The sequence below is a fragment of the Chelonia mydas genome, chromosome 1 (assembly GCF_015237465.2).
Source record: "Chelonia mydas isolate rCheMyd1 chromosome 1, rCheMyd1.pri.v2, whole genome shotgun sequence".
In the NCBI taxonomy this organism is placed as follows: domain Eukaryota; kingdom Metazoa; phylum Chordata; order Testudines; family Cheloniidae; genus Chelonia; species Chelonia mydas.
The window spans coordinates 321,313,943-321,338,823 of NC_057849.1; the positions used below are offsets into that span (position 1 = coordinate 321,313,943).

The 24,881-nt window shown below is 40.7% G+C and overlaps 1 protein-coding gene across 10 annotated transcripts in view; it reads left to right on the top strand.

The window, feature by feature from the left end:
* Positions 1 to 24,881, top strand: part of ATXN7L1 (ataxin 7 like 1) — a 197,761-nt gene that overhangs the window by 163,490 nt on the left and 9,390 nt on the right. For all 10 annotated transcript variants that reach the window (XM_037889154.2, XM_037889156.2, XM_043551717.1 and 7 more), the window contains 4 exons: positions 249 to 505; positions 3,547 to 3,739; positions 9,495 to 9,616; positions 17,503 to 18,439. In XM_037889154.2, coding sequence (XP_037745082.1) covers positions 249 to 505; positions 3,547 to 3,739; positions 9,495 to 9,616; positions 17,503 to 18,439 — 1,509 coding nt within the window. The remainder of the gene's footprint in view (positions 1 to 248; positions 506 to 3,546; positions 3,740 to 9,494; positions 9,617 to 17,502; positions 18,440 to 24,881) is intronic.

Here is a 24,881-nt window from a genome sequence, read left to right on the forward strand (position 1 = left end):
GGAAATGGTAAATGGATAGTTTCCATTATGAAAATTGTCCCGAAAGATAATTTAAAGATAAATTGGACACTTCCTGAAAATAATTTTTTGAATTTATCCAGGGCAATGTGGAATAGCAACTTTTTATTGCCATGACTATATCTAAAGTTGTTTTAAGTGGAGTTTTTCTCTTAGAATTGTGTTTCAGAAATTTAGAGCATTCACAAACATTTTTATACAAAAATTCTTTTTAACCACCCTATTTTTAGACTCATTCACTTAACCATCGACGAGCAGTTCCAGGTCGCAAAAAACAGTTTGACATCCTTCTAGCTGAACACAAAGCTCGATCCAGGGAAAAAGAAGTTGCAAAAGACAAGGAGCATCCACAGTCTATAAGGGAAACCCATCAGAGCCATCCCACACCAGCACAGGATTCTTTGCCAGGATCTTCACTGAACTCTGGGCAAGAACCTAAAGTAACATTTCCTGCAAAATCTAGACCACCCAATTCTGTACTTCCTAGGTGAGCAGCCTTCTCAAATGCATGAATGCGATATTCTGAAACTTCTATAGCAAATGTCCCTCTATGTCTTGTGTACAGATAATGCTATATTTGTGTCATATTTATATGGATTATTCCATAATCAACTATTAATATAGGGTTCTTCTCAGGAGCTGGAAATAGATAACACCAATAGCGGTACTTAAATCACGGTATAATAGTCAGGGCTCTGACTGGGGTAGGGGAGAGTGGTTATTCCATAAACTCTGCTGTCAGTCGCAGAATAGCTGAATGTTTCAGCTAAAATGGTCAGTAGAAGTTAGCAAAGTTAATATTCAAATATCATGAATAGGTTTTAGAGTCAATTCATTGAAGTGAATCAGGGCAATTCATGCCTCTCGGTTAAGTTTGTGAAGGAAGGTGCCACTTAATAGTTCCTGTTCACTTTAATGTGATTACTTGTACAGGAAGGTGCACTGGGATTGTTTAGTCTGCAGAAGAAAAGAATGAGGGGGGATTTGATAGCTGCTTTCAACTACCTGAAAGGGGGTTCCAAAGAGGATGGATCTAGACTATTCTCAGTGGTACCAGATGATAGAATAAGGAGTAATGGTCTCAAGTTGCAGTGGGAGAGGTCTAGGCTGGATATTAGGAAAAACTTTTTCACTAGGAGGATGGTGAAGCACTGGAATGGGTTACCTAGGGAAGTGACAAAGAAGTGACAAAATCTCCTTCCTTAGAGATTTTTAAGGTCAGGCTTGACAAAGCCCTGGCTGGGATGATTTAATTGGTGTTGGTCCTGCTTTGAGCAGGGGGCTGGACTAGATGACCTCCTGAGGTCCCTTCCAACCCTGATATTCTATGATTTTATGACTTCAGTGTAAACAAAATGATCAGCAGCTGGCCCTTAGCACTGTTCTTTCAGGCTGTCTGTCTGTAGCTAATCATTTCTTATTCAGGTTTTCTTTGCAACCACAAGGGCTAATAACACTTCTTAGAATGGAAGCCCAACTTCTAAAGAAACTGATGAAGCTCCTCTACAAAAGTTCTGACATAGTATACTGGGTCAGCTGAACCCGAGTAATGCTCTGCTAAACTCCCCATGTGTTCTAATTTCTAGCATATAGCACAGCAGGCCAAGTGACAGTCACTTGTATCTCTTTTGAACTGGAGCACCAGTTTTGGATAGTGTTGATGGGGGTCAGTCAAGTCAGATTGATCCATGCTTCTTCTATTATTTCATATTTCACTTCTTCTGAGAGGTCCCACTTGGGATTGGGCCCCCAGTGTGCTTGGTATTGTACAAACACATACAAAGATACTATCCATGCCTCAAAGAGCAGATCATCTAAAATAACCAAGTGACATACAAAGGGTGCAGGAAGAAAGCTACAAACAAGGATATGCAGTTTTTATATGCATATCTGCGCTTGCCACTTCAGAAATTATTCTGAATAAAGTAATTGTCAGGTGCTCCGGTCAGCTCCTCAAGCCAGCAATAATTGGCTAATTCAGTTCAGGGAAGGTTCCGTGTGCAAGGAGCATGGAAGAACGTGTGTAGATGTTTGGGTTAGACTGACAAACTGGCAGATGAGGCTGGCATCACTGGTGGAGAGGGGAGACTGTACAAAGAGATGGGCAAAGAGGCAGGGAATGGCAGAGTTGTGAAGAGACTTAAAGGCTTGCACTTACTGCGGTGAAAGCCAGTGGAGGGTTTCAAAGAGAAGGGTGAAGCGGTCAGAACAACAGGCAAGGAAGATGAGCTTACCTGTTACGCTTTGTAGTTCTACCCGTTAAGTACTCATTTCTGCTGCAGTGCCTGCATTTACCATCATAGTGACTATTAGCCTTCCTAGCTCTCGTTATGGTGACATGTATAACTGGTTTGAGATTCTAAACTTCAGTGCAGTTAGAGGTGTAAGCAACTCTGTGCAATTTCCACAAAACAGAGGCAGCTTGGCTACGGCTAGTGACATTTTACGGGGGCTGCTTCCTATTATGTTAAGATTCTCATCAACTCCAAGGTAATTTTAGAGAAAAATCTGTAAGGCAATGAAAACATGCCTATATTAGCAGCAGCGAGTTTTTATTGTAAGCACTCAACAAACGTGCTAGAATGGTTGTTTCTCTAAATCTACCTTTGGACTCTGGATTGTTGCACGTGTGACTTCTCAGAATCAGAGAGTTACAAAACTGAGGGAGAAACAATTTGGCAGTAAATTCACTTGACTAGAGAAGTGACAAAATCAGGCTACCAATTACAGACCATTTGTTTCCCTCTACTGTCAGACTAGCACACATGCACACTTGGCCACGTAGGGTGCAAGTCTTCACTGACTGTAACTGAATTCCCCCAACAATTGTTTCTAGGCTGCTTTTGAAGCATATACATTTGTTACCAAAGAAGGCACTATCATGCACGGAGGGGGGGGATTGTTTTGTGGGGTGGGCGGGGAGTGTCTAGCACAAAGCCTGCACTATTCTGGATGGTCCTGCTTTGATATTTTTTATAGGGTTTTAGAGAAAGACTAGATACAGTTGTCTACTGGGAAAATCATACTATATAGAGCTATCTGGATTTACTTAACTAGCTAGAAATAAACTAAGCCAGGCATTTTATTACAGTTACTAAGCTAGTTGACCTTCTTCTGGTAGGAATTCATAGCAAATAAAAGTGCAGAACTGGACACCTAGTTTTTTGGCAAGTAACAGAGTAATGGTTCCATGTGTCAGCCTTTCAGTATCTTTCCCATTTATTTTTTGTTTTTATTCATATACCTTCTTTGCCTTTCATACCTCTTAAACTGACCCTCCTTGTGAGCCCCAAATGTAACTTCATCCAACACAAATTTAATGGTGAAAGGCTGAACTGTGAAAGTGATGTAATTTTTAAAAAATCTTCTTAATTACACCACATCATTTTTATGCTGCTTACGCTGTCATTTCTTGTGCCATTTACTTTGGAGCTTGAACAGACGTTGTGCCGTACAATGTGGTTTTAGCAAGCTGGTTATGGAGCTTCTTCAAAACACTGAGACTGTAAATCTTTTTTCTCCTCTTAGACCATCATCTGCAAATAGTGTAAACAGCAACAGTTCTTCAAACCACAGTGGCTATGTACCGGAACTGCCACTATCTTCCGTGGGAGGAGATTTAGCTAGTAGATTGTCCAGTGATGAAGGAGAAGCGGATGGAGCTGAAGAATCTGAGAAATTAGACTGTCATTTTTCTGGACACCACCCGAGGCCTCTTGGGGTATGTCTGTCTTTTTACAGCACTGCTGCTGTTATTGTTTATACAATGCCATTGGGGTATATGGCATTCTACAGACATGTAAGAAATAAGGACCCTGCATTCTAAAGTTTTCAGTCAAAATAAGACAAATACATCTGATTATGACAGAAGACAATGATGGGTAGGGGAGGAGGAGAGAGACAGGTTAGTGCACATGACATATTAATAGTACAAGGTTATGGGCACAATAAAAAATCAGCTGTAGAAAAAAAAAGTTTTAGGGCTAGATTTCCCTCTCACCAACATTAGTATAAACCAAAAGTAATTCTGATGTAATAAATAGTTACACTTGTGTAAAACTGTCATGAGAGGACAATTAGCCTTTATATCTTGAGAAGAGTTAACCTCTTAGGTTAAATGACAACATCTAAATGTCCTTGAAAATCTTACAGCAACAAAAAAGCTACCAAGTGATTAAACTGCTTTATATTCTTGAGTATGTGTAGTCCACCTTGGAGCAATAACACTTCAGGAGTGCTATTTTCATATGAATGCACTTGTGCATTGATCTCATTGCCTTATTTATCTAAAAATGGAGTGTCCTCTCCTGAGTGAGGCGTAATCCATCTGCTCTGGAAGCACTCTGCCTCAAGTGTTTGCCGGTCTGGCTGCTCCTGTTGTCTTTCTCCTCTGCTGGTTTTAAGTTTTATTGTTACTCATAAGTGCAGCCATATGGCACCAGAACTGAAGAGTGTATTTGTTTATCTAGTACAGTGAAAGCAGTAATCAGATAATTCTTGAACTCCTGAGCAGACAGCTCTCATAAAAATCAAGCTTGGGAAATTAATTAATGACAACTAAAAGTTTTCATCAATTTATTTTCTATACAATTTGCTTAATTAAGAGAATGTGCTTCTATTATCACACCACAGTAATACACTGAAACAGTATGACAACTGCGACGTAGTCGAGACCTCAGACTTAAATGTGCATAATTCCCATTGAAGGAAAGGGGAATTTTACCTGTGTTGTTACTCCTGGACTGGGCACATAGATGCCCCCAACATTAACATATGTTTACCCTGATTTTCAAATTAAATTTAAATATCGCTCCATCTGTATGTTTATTTTCCCCGTGTTTTAAAGGATAGCCAGCATTAGAATTTATCCTACTTTATCATGTCCAGTTTTCAGAGTAGCAGCCGTGTTAGTCTGTATTCGCAAAAAGAAAAGGGGTACTAGTGGCACCTTAGAGACTAACCAATTTATTTGAGCATAAGCTTTCGTGAGCATCTGATGAAGTGAGCTGTAGCTCACGATAGCTTATGCTCAAATAAATTGGTTAGTCTCTAAGGTGCCACTAGTACTCCTTTTCTTTTTATCATGTCCAGAAACTACAACGGCTTGTTTGATGCATCCTACTATGTGTCTGTCAATTATACAAAATTGTAGGTGGCACTTTCTGAGACGGATCGCACAGAAGTGATTTCAGAGTCACTGAACAGTAAAGAAAAGCTAAAATTCTTTTAAAATAAAAAAATACCTACAGAATTATGTAATGTAGCATCAACTCTCCAAAATGTTTGTTAATTTTGGATGGTCTCCTAACCCAGAGGCAGAGTGAAGTGGAGCTATTCAAAGTGAAGATGGCATCCCTAACTTGTGAAAAAATTTCTCTTATCTCCATCCAGCATGTGCCTCTCTTCCTCACAATCATTGTATTTGAACTTATGCTAAGGAATTTATAATGTTAAATTATACCCATTGTCTGGGTACTGGCACTCGAATAATCCAGTTGATGGGTGTTTGTATAGGAGCCCAGATGGGGTAGATAGCATGTCTCATTTCATTAAGTACTGTCCTTTTAATGTTGCATGAAGCAACACATAAGACAACTATAGGAAAGCTCTTGTCACCAGTAGAATTGTACAATAAAGAAATCTCCATAAAACAGTGGGTATCTGTCTGTCTAGTATTCTCTACAGTGTGACCAGGCAGACTCATGTTGGATTGTTTTCTCAGCCTTTTTGTAGAGGATTGTATGGGCTTGGATGCAGTGAAAGAAGTATGAAAGAACCGCTGGATACAGAATGTATTGTTACCAAACAGCCGCCCCAACGAGTGTCAAAGGAACAGTGTTCATGAGTGTGAAGAGACAGTGACTCTGTAATAATGAATGTTGGCCTGGTTAATTGGATATATGGTGTATGGATATATTGGTTTAGCTCAACCTAGGAATAAATCTGTTGGGTTTGTCTGACTAGGAAAACAGGCAGAAAGAAAAGACTGGCTCAATATAAGCCACTGCTCAGGAAATACTTGTCGTTAAGGGATAGTGGCAGAACCATCAGCTCTGAAAACTCCAGCTCAATCTCCTGAAGAGCCTACAGGACTGGTTTTGACCAGAAGACTCGGGGACCACAATGTGACAGGTCTCCCCGTCTCCCCCTTACCACCCCCCCCCCCGCCCGCGGGGAGCCACCTGGAACTGGGGTACCACTGAGCCCTCTGACTTACCACAGAGCCACCTGGAACTGGGGTACTCACTGAGCTCCCTCTCACCCTGTGCTGCTGTAACAAGCTGCAGACCTGCTCCTGGTCTTACACTTCCACCAGCATACACACAGGTAGGGACACACCCAGCTGCAGTTACATGCAGGCTCTCTGACCAGCCACTGCATAAACCAACAACAGAGAGCCTACAGCCAAAATAACCACCAGCTTCCCAAACTAGGACACTCCCCCTCCCCCCCCCACTGGAGTATAAACCCAGAATTATACCGTCTTGCGCTGCACAGGGAACTGTACAGCATAAGCTCATAGAGTTCACATATACCCCAATGTGGAGACGAATATGCAACAGCCTTTGCCGCTTGAGCTATGATTTCCCACACACTTCACTCTAACTCACTGGTTTAGATAAAGCAAAAACGAGTTTATTAACTACAAAAGATAGATTTTAAGTGATTATAAGTGAGAGCAAACAGATCAAAGCAGATCACCTAGTAAATAAACAAAAACGCAAATTAAGTCTAAGATACTAGAAAGACAGGATATGAAATAGCAAATTCTCACCCAGGCTGATGATACAGGCAGGCTTTCAGATTCTCAAGGCCCAAGCTGCACTTGCTTTACAGCTTGGAATCCCCAGGTTTTCAGACACAGGCTAGAAATCCCTTTAGCCTGACTCCAGCATCCCCGAGTTCAGTCTTTCTTCCTCAGGTGTTTCCAGAAGTCTTCTTTGTGGGGAGTGAAGAAAACCTGATGATGTCACTCTCTGCCTTATATAGCTTTAGCATATGGCAGGGACCCTTTATCCCAAACGTCAGTTTGTGGAAAAACACTGGTATCCAAGATGGAGTCCAGAGTCAAGGCCCTTGCATACCTTGCTGAATCATAGCAGCCATTACTTAATAAGTTTCTGGAGTGTTCTCAGGAAGGCTCACCAGGTGGGAGATAGGCTTCTCCTAAAGCCTATTGTTTTCCTTAAAGACTCATTACCCTGAATAGACCCTTCCCAGCCAGCTATCTAGACTGAAAGCATCTTACCTAGTGGGCGTCACCCTGGTGTAACTACATTTGAAATACAGATAGATAGTCAATATTCATAACTTCAGATACAAAACTGATACATGCATACAAATAGGACAGTCCTATTCAGCAAATCATAACTTTCCAATGACACCTCACATAACCGGTCTTGTACAAAATGCATCATAATTATGCCATAATTATATCATCATAATATCACTGTGAAGAACTGTAACAAGGTTTAAAAGGAACCCTCTCTCAAGAGAGGTAGTGGGCATTTGGGGGAACCAGTCTGAGACACAGGGATCTCCTGGGGTGTCTGAAGAAGATAGGCCTGCCTAATTCTAACCGTCCTAGGGGATGGTGAAACTTTGGATAAGGTAGACATGTGTAGATTGTTGAATTAAAATCTTTTTTATCTAAAAACTTTGTTCTTTCTGCTAAAATAAACAGTACTTTGATTTTATCCCTTGTATACCGCTGACCACAGACTCCCAAAGGGAAGAACCACAGGTGGCTGAACTCAGTAAGACCTGCTGAGTTGATACACTGGTTACTGTAGCATGGGCCTGGTCTAGGAGTGGGCAAATTGCGAAATTCCACCCCAGGGTAGGTAAAAACACAAGGCCTAGCACCTTGAGTGGATACTCTGAGAGAGATCAGAAAGGGAAGAGAGGTGCAGCTAGTGTAATTGTGTCAGTGTATTTCAATACAGCCACCTTCATCCAGAATAACAGTAGCTGCAGTATGCAATCTTGAGGGTAAGGCTAAGTATAACTGGAGAAGTGAGGGAATGTTCAGGGTTCGTCAGGGATGCACAGTAACCTCCCTTCTCTCTTCCATTCCACATATGCTTAATAAATATAATGTGTTATTTCATATGAAATAAACTTTGCTCACATGGTGACCTGGTCATTGATCCTGGGGTGTGATACAGTCACCTCAATCCGTGTAATCACGGTAACAGCTATGCTCTGAGAGGCAATGTAATCTGGTTTTACTCCACCACTTTTGTGTTCTTTTTACCCCTTCTTTGGCAACCAGTACAAAATATTACTTTTTGTTAGGATGGCCAGTAGCTGGCCATCTGCAGTCTGAGAGAGGCGTGTCTTGCATCTTCTTACTGATGTGTAATTGCTATGGTGCATGGGGGGCTGCACTGACAGAGAGTGAGCATTACAAGAGTATCCTGAACATATATACCACTGGGGCCATAGCATGATATTGGACCAGTTCGCAGTGCACTGAAACAGAAAGACAGAAAAACAAGCTAATTGTATGTAGTGTTCCTAGGTTATTGGCTGTTGGCATTAGGAGCAGGAATGAGGGCTAAGTTAAATAAAGATGAGTACAGAGATAAGTGTATCAAGAGGCTAGAAAAGTGGTTCCATTGTTGTCTGATGTTGACTTCTAAGAGGAACCTACTCCACAGAGATCTGTCGCTCCAACCCCCTGCCGCAGTTAAGGATCGGTAATGGTGACCAAAGAAAACGTAGACAACCCAAAAGCATGGAAAGCTTTCAGTGATGCCCTTTCAGTGGTTTTTAAATTTATCCCCAAAAGTCTTGTGGTTTTGCACAAATGCACCCTTTCAGAGTCTTCTGTAGAATACCCACAGGGAGATAGTACCCACTAGTCAATGCGTGTGCAGCCAGGAGAATGGGGTGTTGTGCACGCTTCTGTACAGGATGGACTGGTGGCAATGCTTTTTCTTCTCTTCCTGAAGTGTCATCTATTCAGTCCTTGTGAAGTAGTTTATTAAGGACAGTGGTACAGTGCTTTTCATTTCTTTTCTTTAGAATGATTTGTATGATTTGCTTAATGAAATGTAGTATTTAACATGCATTGAATGGTATCGCTGATTGAGGCAGTTACGGTATTAGCAGGAATTACTTCGCTAACATTGCAGCTCAGGATTTACATGATGTGTGAAAGAGAAAGTATGACTCTGATATTAGAATCAAGCCCTTAACGCACACAGGTGAGTTTTTAGCGGATGTATAAAATACCCCTGACAACAAGCTGAAATGTTAAACATATTTCACATATCATGCAGGAAAGTAACTGGTGATACTTTCTTCTGTCTATAGCTGACTTTTTAAAAAATATATATTTGTGTTGTGCAAGTGTGTGTGTGTGTGTGCGTGCGTGTATATATATATATAAAAAATATAAAAATATTTCTCTATACATTTTGTACTAATTTATTAGTCTATTAGCAACACTGAAATGTCTTTTCTTTCAGTTTTGTTCATTTGGCAGTCGCTTAATGGGAAGAGGATACTATGTATTTGACAGAAGATGGGACCATTTTCGATTCGCACTAAACTCCATGGTAGAAAAACACTTGAATTCACAGATGTGGAAGTAAGTGAGAATTTTGCACCATGTGGTTGTTTTATTCTTTTATAATAGTTAATGCTTACAGTCTTCTAAATTAACCACTTCCATGAAATGCTTTTTTTTAAAGTTACCTGGCACATTAGGTAGTGTCATTTACATGAATACAATTTTATTCTTTGTACTCAAGAAATACAGCTAGCCTTTAGGAGCTTACAGCACAACAGAATAATTTTTTAGTCACCGTTCCAAAGCGGATTTCTACTTGGTGGCTGATGATGATCTTAACAGAAGTGTACCACATCTAGGTTACTTGTCCCTCTGTACCTCTAGGGTAGGGTAGTTCCATTAACTTTCTAACTGCTTATGTGTCATTCTGTTGTAGAACCCATTTTTCCAAAATATTTGTGTCTGCTTCATGCAATTGTAAGATTTATTATCTACAGACATGGCTTTCTTTACACATTATTTTGCCCTGACTTCACTGAGACGCCAAAGTACAAAAGATCTTTTCCCTTGGTTATCGTTGAGATGGTGGTGGTGGTGGTGGTTCAGAGATATACTAGAGCAATGTATTGATGGGTTGAATGCTCACTGCTTGCAAACCCACAAAAACCCACAGTAGTTTTCTCCATACTGACTGAAATACCCCTGACAACAAGCTGAAATTTTAAACATATTTCAAATATCATGCAGGAAAGGACTGGTGATATTTTTCTCTGTCTAGAGCTGACTTTAAATATATATATTTGTGCTGTGCAAGTGTGTGTGTGTGTATATGATGTAAGAAACGGTCAAATGAAAAAAGTCCCATTCAATTACATCATATAATGGCAGACAGCTAAAAATTGTTTTTTAAAGTGCTTATATACCAATGCTGGAAGTCTAAATAATAAGATGGGTGAACTAGAGTGCCTCGTATTAAATGAGGATCTTGATATAATAGACATCACAGAAACTTGGTGGAATAAGGATAATCAATGGGACACAGTAATACCAGGGTACAAAATATATCGGAAGGACAAAACAGGTCTTGCTGGTGGGGGAGTGGCACTATATGTGAAAGAAAGAGTAGAATCAAATATAGTAAAAATCTTAAATGAACTAAACTGTACATTGAATCTCTATGGGTAGTAATTTCATGCTCTAATAATAAGAATATAGCAGTAGGGATATATTACCGACCACCTGACCAGGATGGTGACAGGTGAAATGCTCAGGGAGATTAGAGAGGCTATTAAAATAAAAAGAATAAAAAGCTCAATAATAATGCGGGATTTCAACTATCCCCATATTGACTGGGTACATGTCACCTCAGGACGGGATGCAGAGATACAGTTTCTTGACACCTTAAATGACTGCTTCTTGGAGCAGCTAGTCCTGGAACCCACAAGAGGACAGACAATTCTTGATTTAGTCCTAAGTGGAGCACAGGATCTGGTCCACAAGGTGAATATAGTTGAACCGCTTGGTAATAGTGACCATAATATAATTAAATTTAACATCCCTGTGGCGGGGAAAACACCACAGCAGCCCCAAACTGTAGCATTTAATTTCAGAAAGGGGAACTACACGAAAATGAGGAGGTTAGTTAAACAGAAATTAAAAGGTACAGCGCCAAAAGTGAAATCCCTGCAAGCTGCATGGAAACTTTTTAGAGACACCATAATAGAGGCTCAACTTAAATGTACACCCCAAATTAAAAAACATAGTAAGAGAACCAAAAAAGTACCACTGTGGCTAAACAACAAAGTAAAAGAAGCAGTGAGAGGCAAAAAGGCATCCTTTAAAAAGTGGAAGTTAAATCCTAGTGAGGAAAAAGAAAGGAGCATAAACTCTGGCAAATTAAGTGTAAAAATATAATTAGGAAATCCAAAAAAGACTGTGAAGAACAGCTAGCCAAAGACTCAAGAAGTAATAGCAAAAAAAAAAAAAAAAAAAGGACATTAGAAGCAGAAGCCTGCTAAACAACCAGTAGGGCCACTGGACGATCGAGATGCTAAAGGAGCACTCAAGGACAATAAAGCCATTGCAGAGAAAGTAAATGAATTATTTGCATCGGTCTTCATAGCTGAGGATGTGAGCGAGATTCCCAAACCTGAGACAGTCTTCTTTAGGTGACCAATCTGAGGAATTGTCCCAGACTGAGGTGTCATTAGAAGAGGTTTTGGAACAAATTGATAAACTAAACAGTAATAAGTCACCAGGACCAGATGGTATTCACCCAAGAGTTCTGAAGTAACTCAGATGTGAAATTGAAGAACTACTAACTCTAGTATGTAACCTATCATTTAAATCAGCTTCTGTACCAAATGACTGGAGGATAGGTAAAGTGACGCCAATTTTTAAAAATGGCTCCAGAGGTGACCCCGGCAATTACAGGCAGGTAAGCCTGACATCAGTACCAGGCAAACTGCTTGAAGCTATAGTCAAGAACAAAATTGTCAGACACATAGATGAACATAATTTGTTGGGGAAGAGTCAGCATGGTTTTTGTAAAGGGAAATCATGCTTCACCAATCTACTAGAAGTCTTTCAGGGGGTCAACAAGCATGTGGACAAGGGGGATCCAGTGGATATAATGTACTTAGATTTTCAGAAAGCCTTTGACAAGGTCCCTCACCAAAGGCTCTTAAGCAAAGTAAGCTGTCATGCGATAAGAGAGACGGTCCTCTCATGGATTGGTAACTGGTTAAAAGGTCGGAAACAAAGGGTGGGAATAAATGGACAGTTTTCAGAATGGAGAGGGTAAGCAGTGGTGTCCCCCAGGGGTCTGTACTGGGACCAGTCCTATTCAACATATTCATAAATGATCTGGAAAAAGGGGTAAACAGTGAGGTGACAAAATTTGCAGATGATACAAAACTACTCAAGATAATTAAGTCCCAGGGGCAGACTTCGAAGAGCTACAAAAGGCTCTCAGAACTGGGTGACTGGGCAACAAAATGGCAAATGAAATTCAATGTTGATAAATGCAAAGTAATGCACATTGGAAAACATAATCCCAACTATACATATAAAATGATGGGGTCTAAATTAGGTGTTACCACTCAAGAAAGAGATCTTGGGGTCATTGTGGTTAGTTCTCTGAAAACATCCACTCAATGTGCAGCGGCAGTCAAAAAAGCTAACAGAAGGTTGGGAATCATTAAGAAGAGGATAGATAATAAGCAAGAAAATACCATATTGCCTCTATATAAATCCATGATACACCCTCATCTTGAAGACTGCATACATATGTGGTCGCCCCATCTCAAAAAAGATATACTGGAATTGAAAATGATTCAGAAAAGGGCAACAAAAATTATTAGGGGTATGGAACAGCTTCCATATGAGGAAAGATTAATAAGACTGGGACTTGTCAGCTTGGAAAAGAGATGACTAAGGGGGGATATGACTGAGATCTAAAAAATCATGACTGGTATGGAGAAAGTAAATAAGGCAGTTCATAACACAAGAACTAAGGAGCAGGTTTAAAACAAACAAAAAAAGTAGTTCTTCACACAATGCATAGTCAACCTGTGGAACTCTTTGCCAGAGGAGGTTGTGAAGGCCAAGACTATAACAGGATTCAAAAAAGAATTAGATAAATTAATGGAGGATAGGTCCATCAATGGCTATTAGCCAGAATGGGCAGAGATGGTGTCAGAATCATAGAAGATTAGGGTTGGAAGAGACCTCAGGAGGTCATCTAGTCCAACCCTCTGCTCAAAGCAGGAGTAACCTCCATCTAAATCATCCCAGCCAGGGCTGTGTAAAGCCGGGCCTTAAAAACCTCTAAGGATGGAGATTCCACCACCTCCCTCGGCAACCCATGCCAGTGCTTCACCACCCTCGTAGTGAAATAGTTTTTCCTAATATCCAACTGAGACCTCCCCCACTGCAACTTGAGACCATTGCTCCTTGTTCTATCATCTGCCACCCTTGAGAACAGCGTAGCTCCATCGTCTTTGGAATCCCCCTTCAGATAGTTGAAGGCTACTATCAAATCCTCCCCTCACTCTTCTCTTCTTCAGACTAAATAAGCCCAGTTCCCTCAGCCTCGCCCATAAATCATGTGCCCCAGCCCCCTAATCATTTTTGTTGCCTTCCGCTGGACTCTCTCCAATTTGTTCACATCCTTCTGTAGTGAGGGGCCCAAAACTGGATGCAGTACTCCAGATGTGTCCTCACCAGTGCCAAATAGAGGGAAATAATCACTTCCCTCGATCTGCTGGCAATGCTCCTACGAATGCAGCCCAATATGCCGTTAGCCTTCTTGGCAACAAGGGCACACTATTGACTCATATCCAGCTTCTCGTCCACTGTAATCCCCAGGTCCTTTTCTGCAGAACTGCCGCTTAGCCAGTCGGTCCCCAGCCTGTAGCAGTGCATGGGATTCTTCCGTCCTAAGTGCAGGACTCTGCACTTGTCCTTGCTGAACCTCATCAGTGTCCCTAGCCTCCGTTCACCAGAAGCTGGGAATGGGCTACACAGCATGGATCACTTAATGATTATCTGTTCTATTCATTCCCTCTGGGGCACCTGGCACTGGCCACTGTCGGAAGACAGGATACTGGGCAAGATGGACTTTTGGTCTGACCCAGTATGGCCGTTCTGATACTGAACAAAAATAAGGATTACAGCCCAGTCCTCCTCTCTGGTGCTGCTTGGCTAGCAGCACACTTTGTTGACCAATCTGCAGAGTATCATTGGTGTCAACTTTGCATGCTGTTCATTCTTTCCCCTCAAAACTGGAAGGAAAACTATATATCTGTGACCACCCTGGAGAAGACTGAAGGTGTTTGGAATAAAGGGGAATGGTGTCAGTGAGCACTTGATACCAGTGTGTCAAGATTTCCTAACATGAGGTATTCATGGCGGCACACGGGTTTCATGAAGCTCATTGGCATTAAGGTCTTAACATGTCCATTTGCAATGCAATATTAAACATATTTCACCATTATATTTTGCAACAGTGTCCTAAGCACTGCATATGGGCATGAGTTGCACAGATGCATTAAAAATAGCTGGCATTACAAAAATTTAAGAATTTAGAAAACAATGTAAAAACAGCACTTGGGACTTGAAGATGTGATTGTACTGCACAATGTGCATGCTCCATCCAATATAACTACATTACTTTGTAATGTTTCATGTCACTCCATATATTAGAGCTGTTATAGGCATTATATAGCAGTTATTAGATCAACCAGTTTTAATTTTATTTAAATATCTTGCTATTGAAATACTAAAGCTCGGCTTGTCTGACTAACCTTGTAGACTAGAAGAAATAAGACTGCTGTGCTGGGAGAGAGAGTTTGGAAACAGTGGGCTTGTTGCCCCTTGGGTTAGTTTGTTGCATAGCTGAGGTTAGAAGGAGATAGCAGGTGTTTGCTGCACGAGTGTTTCTCATCTTCCAGTAGTAGCTGTAGCAGTTTACTATCAGCTGAAGAGGAGGCTGTTCATTTTGCCACCCAAAGGTAAAGCTCAAAAGATTTGGGAGCTACTAGTTTGTTCATGTGGAGATTCAGCGCTCAGATGGTTGAGAGAGTGTGTTGCTGGCATCGCAACACCATGAAAAGAGTAAAAAAAATCACTACCTCTGTCAATACTGTGAAACATGTTAAAAGGCACCATCCTGCTCCCATTGAGGTCAGTGAGTGTCTAACCTTAAATGTTTGACCCAAATACTAGCTCAGCCTCTTTATGAAATCTCTACGTATGTTTAATATTTCTTTTTTCAGTTAATTTTGTCAGCACTTTATTTGCCATATAACATTGAAAGTTCTTGATACTGGGTCCCCAATTGTATCCCTTTCTTATCCTCTCCTTCTTCCAGACCGATCTTTTCTCATCTTCCCATCTTTCTCATTACAGTCCCTCTAAGCAGGGGCATTTGTAAAGCACTACTCTAGAACTGATGCTATTGCAGTCCCATAGCTATGGATCATGCAGCAGAGATGAGGGGGTGAGGTGAAGCACTGTGCTGAGAGTATGTTTCCCAGAATAATAACAATAATAATTAATACTACTACTCATGTAGTACTTTTCATCTTACTCACAAAGGTGGGTAAGAATTATCACCCCCACTTTGCAGATGAAGAAAGTGTGGCACACAGAAGCTAAGCAACTTGCCCACGGTCACACAGCAAGTCATTGGCAGAGTTGAGACTAGCACTCATTAATTCCTAGTTCCCAGGCCTCTGCATAATTCCATCCCCTTCTCTATCATAAGCATTGTGTTCAGTGCTAGGCCCTTCAATTCTAGACAGATACTGCAAATAGGGAGGTAGTTCAGGAAAGATCAATGAGAATAGTTAGGGAATCAGAACTACTTTATAAGGAAATACTCCGTTGAGGGTTTTTATATATACTTGTCTGAGTGACCATTCTGGGGCCAGTGAGAACTGAGTCTATTAATCCTTGAAGGGTGTAAACATGGCTCAAAAAAGTTGTATTAGAGAGGCTTATACAAAGGAGTGTAACTATGAGAAATTGAATGAGATTAAGAAAGCTAAACTTTAGGCTGAATGGCAGGAAAAGGCCATGTAATAGTTTCCCAGAAGAAATGACAGAAGCCCAATTTCTTGGGACACTTAAGGTAAGACTAGATAAAGCCATAAAGTGTATGCTAGAGTTGGCTGAATAGGAAAAAAAAAAAATTCATTATAGACAGCTAATTTCCCTGGTAATTATTGAATAATATATTCTCCAAATAGTATTCAGCCACCTATAGAGCTGATTAAATACCACAAAAAATGGACAAGTTATTCAACAAAAATCAGTGAAATTCATCAACGAGGTATTTGATTAATCCTATCTGGCCAGCCCTAAAATGGGCTATACGGAACAATCCTGCACTGACAGAGTGATGGACTCTGCATTTCTAACTGCGCTGATCCTGTGATTCACAACTCAGAAAGGTTTCAGAGTAACAGCCGTGTTAGTCTGTATTCGCAAAAAGAAAAGGAGTACTTGTGGCACCTTAGAGACTAACCAATTTATTTGAGCATAAGCTTTCGTGAGCTACAGCTCACTTCATCGGATGCATATTGTATGCATCCGATGAAGTGAGCTGTAGCTCACGAAAGCTTATGCTCAAATAAATTGGTAAGTCTCTAAGGTGCCACAAGTACTCCTTTTCTTTTTACAACTCTGAAACTGGCCAAGTGCAGCAGCTCCCACCCCTCGTTGATCTGACCTGTAAATTCAGGTTAATGTTGAACTGTCCCACTAATCCAGCCTTTGAATACTTTCAAGAAAAACAAATGTAATACTTTTAAACGTTATGGTTAGAGGTTGAGAGTCATGTGATTGAGCTTTGTGGTATCTCTGGGTTATTTTGTAAGGTGGGGAAGGAAACAGGAAATTAAATTTGGAATAAAATTATTTAATTGAAACATTGAACTCAGAATTTTCACTTAGCACTTTTTGCTGAAGTGAAGCCCGGATCTAGATTAGCAGGTGTATTGCAGGCAGGATTAAGAGGCATTAGCAGTGTTGTTTGGGGAAGTTTACACAGCATAATTCTCTGCTCAGGCCTGTGTATTACTCCCCCACTTCCTTCAGCATCAGCTCAATACTCCTGATTTGAAACTACGCTTTGGGAAAATATAAATTAAGATCCATGTTTAGGAAATTATTATAGTAATAAAATGTGTGTGCATATTTATTTTAGGTTGAATCACAAAGCACCTAACATTAGAACTATGCGTTTAAAAAAGAGACATTTTAAACTGACACAAAATAGTCTGTGGTATTGGAGTTAAAATTTACATGGTCACGAGGGACAGTATTTAGAATTAGATTTTTTTTTCGTAGTTTGATCTATCCAGGAAAACTCTTCCTATCTGCATTGCTCAAATTGAACCTATCAGATTGGATGAAAAATAAAAAATCTGAACCTCAATGTTTTTCTTTTTCATATTTAGGAAAATCCCTCCTGCAGCAGATAGCCCCATGCCTTCTCCAGCAGCACATATCACCACCCCTTTTCCAGCATCGGTTTTACAGCCTTTCAGCAACCCCAATGCAGTGTATATTCCTTCAACACCCATCAGCTCAAGAATCACATCTTCTTACATAATGACATCAGCCATGTTATCGAACACAGCCTTTGTGACAGCGTCGGATACGAATTCCATTGTGTCACACACCACAGCTTTTCCTCATGTGGCCGCAAGTTTAAGTATCATGGACTCAACTTTTAAGGCACCATCAGCTGTGTCACCAGTGCCAGCAGTCATCCCTTCCCCATCCCACAAACCATCCAAAACAAAAACCAGCAAATCCTCAAAAGTCAAAGACCTATCGTCTCGTAGCGATGAATCTTCAAGTAACAAAAAGAAAAAGTCACCGTCTTCTTCCTCTTCATTATCTTTGCAGACATCCTCCTCGTCTTCATTTTCAGGGTCCCACAAAAAGAACTGTGTCCTGAATTCTAGTTCAACTTTGAACTCCTATCAGGCTACATCTTCCTATAACAGTATGTCTGTACACAATACAAACAATGGAACAAGCCCACTCAGTGCCAAATCGGAGCCCTCAGGACGGACTTCATTAGCAAGTAGCTCAACTGACTCAGTAAAACACATGAGCATGGTAGTAAGCAGTATTGACTCCTCTAATTTGTCTGTATCCTCCTTTGTGCACCATTCAGGGGACCATTCCCTGGCAGCACATAATGCAGTGTCTTCTCTACCCCTTTCTTTTGACAAATCAGATGGAAAAAAACGTAAAAACTCTAGTACTAGTAGCAAAGCCTGTAAAATCACTAAAATGCCTGGTATGAATAGTGTTCACAAAAAGAGCACTGCCAACCTTATTTCTACGGTGCCAGATCCTCCAAACAGCTCGCTCTCTCGCCAGGTAAGGGATTCTTCCAGTTACTTCTCTGCAGGTCGTTTGCCTTATTTGAAATGTATTGAATTGTGAGAGAACAGGTTTTACAATTGTCTCAGACTCTGTTTTTCATCTTCTGACTTGCTGTTTAGGCTGATGCAAAAACGTTTTTGCATTTGTTTTGAACCCAGTCTGGAAAGGAGGTTCAAGTGTGCAAAACACCTTTGTGATACTTTATTCAAATATTTTTGTTTTACAAGTGATAACAGTTCTAATGCAACTTTACAACTAGCCATTTATGTTTTAGATCTTAAATTGAGGGGGAAGGATGGGGAAGTTAATTTCAGAAGTTAATTCCTGCTCTTTGTTCATGGCTTGGTACAGTGCATGCAAATTCAATATGTAATCTATCTCAGTATAGCTCATCCACTGCACAGCTCATCAGATTTGGTTTCTTTATATACAGATGTTTTGCTTTTGGAGCGTTTTGTTTTTTTTTTCATAAACACATGCAAAATAAAGGCCTGCTGCTGAAAGGTGGAGAGTACCAGTCACTCCCATGGATTCAGTGGCTGTTTTGTGCTCTCAGCATCTTTCTGATTCCTGACCTAAACCAAACTCGTTTTCCCCTTTGAGCAGAACTACTCATTCACTCCCTTTTTAGGGGGTTGGCTCCTAAATGAATTGTTCAAAGACTGGTGATGACATCGGTTCTGCGAGTTAGGATCCCCTTTATTAGACAACAGTCCTTATTCTGGTGTACAGTAACTTTTCGATTAGTGAACTCAATAAAGCTAATAAAATAGACTTATTTCACAGTTGGAACTAGGAGAATGGAAGTTTGCTTTACATGTGGATTTGTTTTAAAAACATTCTAATTTGTTTTTATTAATGCTCAAATAATTTTTAAATTGTATGCATTACACACAAAGCATAGTGACTGCTTTAAACATCATGACTGGATAATTCAGATCAACATATTTAAAAGAGATGGAATGGTAGTTTTCACAGAATACTGTGACTGTTGGAACAATCCACAGTGCACTTATTACAGAAAACAAAGTAGTAAAAGGGCTTAAAAGAAACTTGTTAAAAGGTTTCAGAGTGGTAGCCATGGTAGTCTGTATCAGCAAAAAAACCAAGGAGTACTTACTTGTTGCACTTTAGAAACTAACAAATATATTTGGGCATAAGCTTTTGTGGGCTAAAACCCACTTCATCGGATGCATGCAGGGGAAAATACAGTAGGAAGATATATATACAGCGAGAACATGAAAAAATGGGTGTCAAAACAACAGACTGGACTTCTACCTAGAGTGCTTCTACCGACGTGCACGAGCTGAGGTTTTGGTGCAAGTGATGCTGCTTTTCAACAATTTCAGCCCGTGCACGTCGGTGCAGAACAGAACACCATCCACAGCCTCAGGAACAACTCTGACATCATAATCAAAAAGGCTGACAAAGGAGGTGCTGTCGTCATCATGAATAGGTTGGAATATGAACAAGAGGCTGCTAGGCAGCTCTCCAACACCACTTTCTACAGGCCATTATCCCTCTGATCCCACTGAGGGTTACCAAAAGAAACTACACCATTTGCTCAAGAAACTCCCTGAAAAAGCACAGGAACAAATTTGCACAGACAGACTCCTAGAACCATGACGAGGGGTATTCTGTCTGCTCCCCAAGATCCAGAAATCTGGAAATCCTGAACGCCCCATCATCTCAGGCATTGGCACCCTGACAGCAGGATTGTCTGGCTATGTAGACTCCCTCCTCAGGCCCTACGCTACCAGCACTCCCAGCTATCTTTGAGACACCACTGACTTCCTGAGGAAACTACAATCCATCGGTGATCTTCCTGGAAACACCATCCTAGCCACTATGGATGTAGAAGCTCTCTTCACCAACATTCAACACAAAGATGGACTACAAGCCATCAGGAACAGTATCTCCGATTATGTCACGGCAAACCTGGTGACTGAACTTTGTGACTTTGTCCTCACCCACAACTGTTTCACATTTTGGGACAATGTATACCTTCAAGTCAGTGGCACTGCTATGGGTAACCGCATGACCCCACAGTATGCCAACATTTTTATGGCTGACTTAGAACAACGCTTCCTCAGCTCTCGTCCCTTAATGCCCCTCTACTTACGCTACATTGATGACATCCTCATCATCTGGACCCACGGAAAAGAAGCCCTTGAGGAACTCCACCATGATTTCAACAATTTCCATCCCACCATCAACCTCAGCCTGGACCAGTCCACACATGAGATCCACTTCCTGGACACTATAGTGCTAATAAGCGATGGCCACATAAACGCCACCCTATACCGGAAACCTACTGACCGCTGTACTTACCTATATGCCTCCAGCTTTCATCCAGACCACACCACATGATCTATTGTCTACAGCCAAGCTCTACGACACAACCGCATTTGCTCCAACCCCTCAGACAGAGACAAACACCTACAAGATCTCTATCAAGCATTCTTAAAACTACAGTACCCACCTGATGAAGTGAAAAAACAGATTGACAGAGCCAGAAGAGTACCCAGAAGTCACCTACTCCAGGACAGGCCCAACAAAGAAAGTAACAGAATGCCACTAGCCGTCACTTTCAGCCCCCAGCTAAAACCTCTCCAGCACATCGTCAAGGATCTACAACCTATCCTGAAGGACGATCCCTCACTCTCACAGGTCTTGGGAGACGGGCCAGTCCTCGCTTACAGACAGCCACCCAACCTGAAGCAAATACTCACCAGCAACCACACACCACACAACAAAAACACTAACCCAAGAACTTATCCTTGCAACAAACCCTGTTGCCAGCTCTGTCCACATATCTATTCAAGGGACACCATCATAGGACCTAATCACATCAGCCACACCATAAGAGGCTCGTTCACCTGCCATCACCTGCCATATATGCCATCATGTGCCAGCAATGCCATGTACATTGGCCAAACCGGACAATATCTACGCAAAAGAATAAATGGACATAAATCAGACATCAAGAATTATAACATTCAGAAACCAGTCAGAGAACACTTCAACCTCCGTGGTCACTCAATTTCAGACCTAAAAGTCGCAATTCTCCAACAAAAAAACTTCAAAAACAGACTCCAACGAGAGACTGCAGAATTGGAATTAATTTGCAAACTGGACACCATTAAATTAGGCTTGAATAGAGATTGGGAGGGGATGGGTCATTACACAAAGTAAAAACTATTTCCCCATGCTAATTTTTTTCCCCTACTGTTACTCACACCTTCTTGTCAACTGTTGGAAATGGGCCATCCTGATTATCACTACAAAAGGTTTTTTTTTCTCCTGCTGATAATAGCCCACCTTAATTGATTGGTCTCATTACAGTTGGTATGGCAACACCCATTTTTTCATGTTCTCTGTGTATATATATTTTCCTACTGTATTTTCCACTACATGCATCCGATGAAGTGGGTTTTAGCCCACAAAAGCTTATGCCCAAATAAGTTTGTTAGTCTCTAAGGTGCCACAAGTACTCCTCGGTTTTTTTACTTGTTAAAAGAAACTCCATGTGATATAAACTAGTTCATGGGTTCTCACCGTCGGGGGTCACAAACAAGGCTGGGGGAGCGAGGGGAGAGTTAAGGCCATACTCTCTCTCTTTATGGATAGATGGCAGTTTGGGAACCCTATGCTATAATTGTAACATGGGGTCATGATATTGAAAAGGTTGTGATACACTAGTTAATTACTATAGCTATTTTAATACATTGAGCTGGTATTTGTAAAATTAGCATTTATTTCCACAATAACCTGTATCTTCATTTGATTTTAATTGCTTTTATAAATAGCAATGTTAAGGGGTTTTCCCTTTTCACTTTAATTGGGTGACAAATTCTGAACAGTTTGTCTCTTAGAGCAGGTAGCTGATTGTCAGTCCCTCTAAGTTCTGTTGCTGGGGTCTGTTTCCTCCCAGATCTGTCACTGATTTGCTTTGTGACCTTAGGCAAATCATCAAATTTCTGTGCCTGATCTGTGAACTGCCTGTGTCTTCCCCATCTATCAACTGGTAGTATTTACATTTTTCAGTGGGGAGACGGGGTGTGGTCAGAAGCTTTTTTCTTTTTTGCTTACATTGAAACAATGGAACAGCCACCCTTAGATCCTTGATGCTGTTCCCCAATCAGAAGTAGGAAAACTTAAGTCAAAGTAAAATAAATTCATCTTAATCACAGTTCTGTGCACCATTCATGGCTGTTTAACAGCACAGTTTCCCCCTTGAACTTGCTTTGTTGCCACGGATTGTATGTAACACAGATTCCACCAGAGGGCTCCAAAGCAGCAGAACCTCCATGGAGGGCATTTCATTGAACATTCTGGTAGCCAAAGCAGAGATGTATGACGCAATTTCCAAAGCACCTTTACTGAGCAGTTGGTTATTGTTTTAATGTGCATGTGCTCAGAGCACTGAATTCAAGGCAGTTTTTAAATATCTAAATAAACAGAATCAAATAAAGTCGGTTAGGGTGGCCCACCTAAATCTAGGATGGAGAATTGCCACTAATTATAGAACTTTGAAATCCTTGGAGAAAATGGCGCCATATGAGGGCAAAAGTGTAAGGTGTGAGAATAAATAAATTGTGGCCAAATGCATACCGATAAAACCTTTATTATGATTTATTATTTGTATGCAGTGCACACAAAGCTAGTCCCTTCCATGCGGGGTTTCAGTCTAGAACAGTGGTTTTCAATCTGTGGTCTGCGGACCCCTATGTTTAAGATTTCCAAAGGGTCTGCACCTCCATTTGAAATTGTTTAGGGGTCTGCAAATGAAAAAAGGTTGAAAACCACTGGTCTAGAAAGGAGAGAGAGCTGTAGAAGACAGGACAACTGCAAAACCCAGAAATGGGGATAGCTTTGCGTGAGGCTTTTTGTTTTGTTTTAAATGAAAACTCTCCCTCCATATGGATATTGCAGAAGTGAGTTTTTAAAGGGAACGTGAATGAATAGAGGATGGTTTGGGAAGGGCATTCCATACATAGGAGCAGCACAGAAATGGGAAAAGAGGACGAATAGGGCTCTCAGGGTGTAGTGGGCAGAGTAAAGAGCCCCAAGGGAGGGCACCATTATATATTTTCTCTCTCCTGCTACCAGTAGAGCTACAATAATTACATAACCTACAAAGAGATTGTTTATTTTGGCTTTTGAAAATGGATAATTTTATTTCTTTGCGGGGGATAATGGCATTGTTTTTCATTTGTGGTTGATCACATAGCTTAAGCATTTAGCTCTGTCCAAGTGGCCTGGATTTAACTTCCTCCCCAGACAACCATTGGAACACCCTATATATCAGCCTTAGCTTCCCATCTCCATGCCAGTGCTTTTGAAATATGTGCCCCCAAAATACTGGGATGCCTTAGATACAAGAAACTTTTAATATCTCAAAAGGGAGGAGGGTCAGACTATAGATGATGTTATTACAGAATATTGGTACACATAAGATCTTGGGAGCAGGGACCTGTCACCTTCTGCCTGAGTGTCAGTAAGTAGCATGGTTTGGAGAAATGAATGTGGGGGTCAAACTTGGGAAGTCCTGAGTTTTAATCCCAGCTCTCTCACTGAGTTGGTGTGTGACCTTGCACTTTCACTTGTGCTTCAGTCTCCTAAGCCAGTGGTTCTCAAACCAGGGGTACACAGAGATCTTCCAGGGGGTACATCAACTCATGTAGATATTTGCCTAGTTTTACAACAGGCTACATAAAAAGCACTAGCAATGTCAGTACAAACTAAAATTTCATACACACAAAATGAAAAAGTGAACAATTTTTCAGTTCTGTGACACTTTTGTATTTTTACATCTGATTTTGTAAGCAAGTAGCTTTTAAGTGAGGTGAAACTTGGGGTACACAAGACAAATCAAACTCCTGAAAGGAGTAGTCTGGAAAGGTTGAGAACCACTGCCCTAAGCTGTCAAATGAGGATAGTACTAAACTACCTCCCAAGGATGTTGTGAGGATTAGTTAATATTTGTACATTGCTTTGAATATGTGAAGCACTGTTGAAGTAATATTATTATTGTAAAGCACCACGCACAAGGATGGCACTATGTAAAACAACAAAATAATATGAACCATAGGGCCTGTCTTATCTGAATATTTGTAAATGTGAGACTAATATGTACCGATAAACTTCCCTAGAGTAAGAGGTTAAGTACATGGAATAAATGTCTTAGGAACATGGATATTTAAGCATCATACAATATTTATATAAGTGTAATTACAGTTCCACTTTAAAACATTACCTTGGGAACTAAGTACACTATAGGTGATTATGATGGAACTCAGTGTAACTGGCAACTAATCATCTTTGCAACAAGGAGGCAGAAGTATGGGTACATAATAAAGACTGTGCACATTACATACTGCATGTATTTATGTTACATACAAATCTAAACTTGTAACTATCTAAATATAGCAAC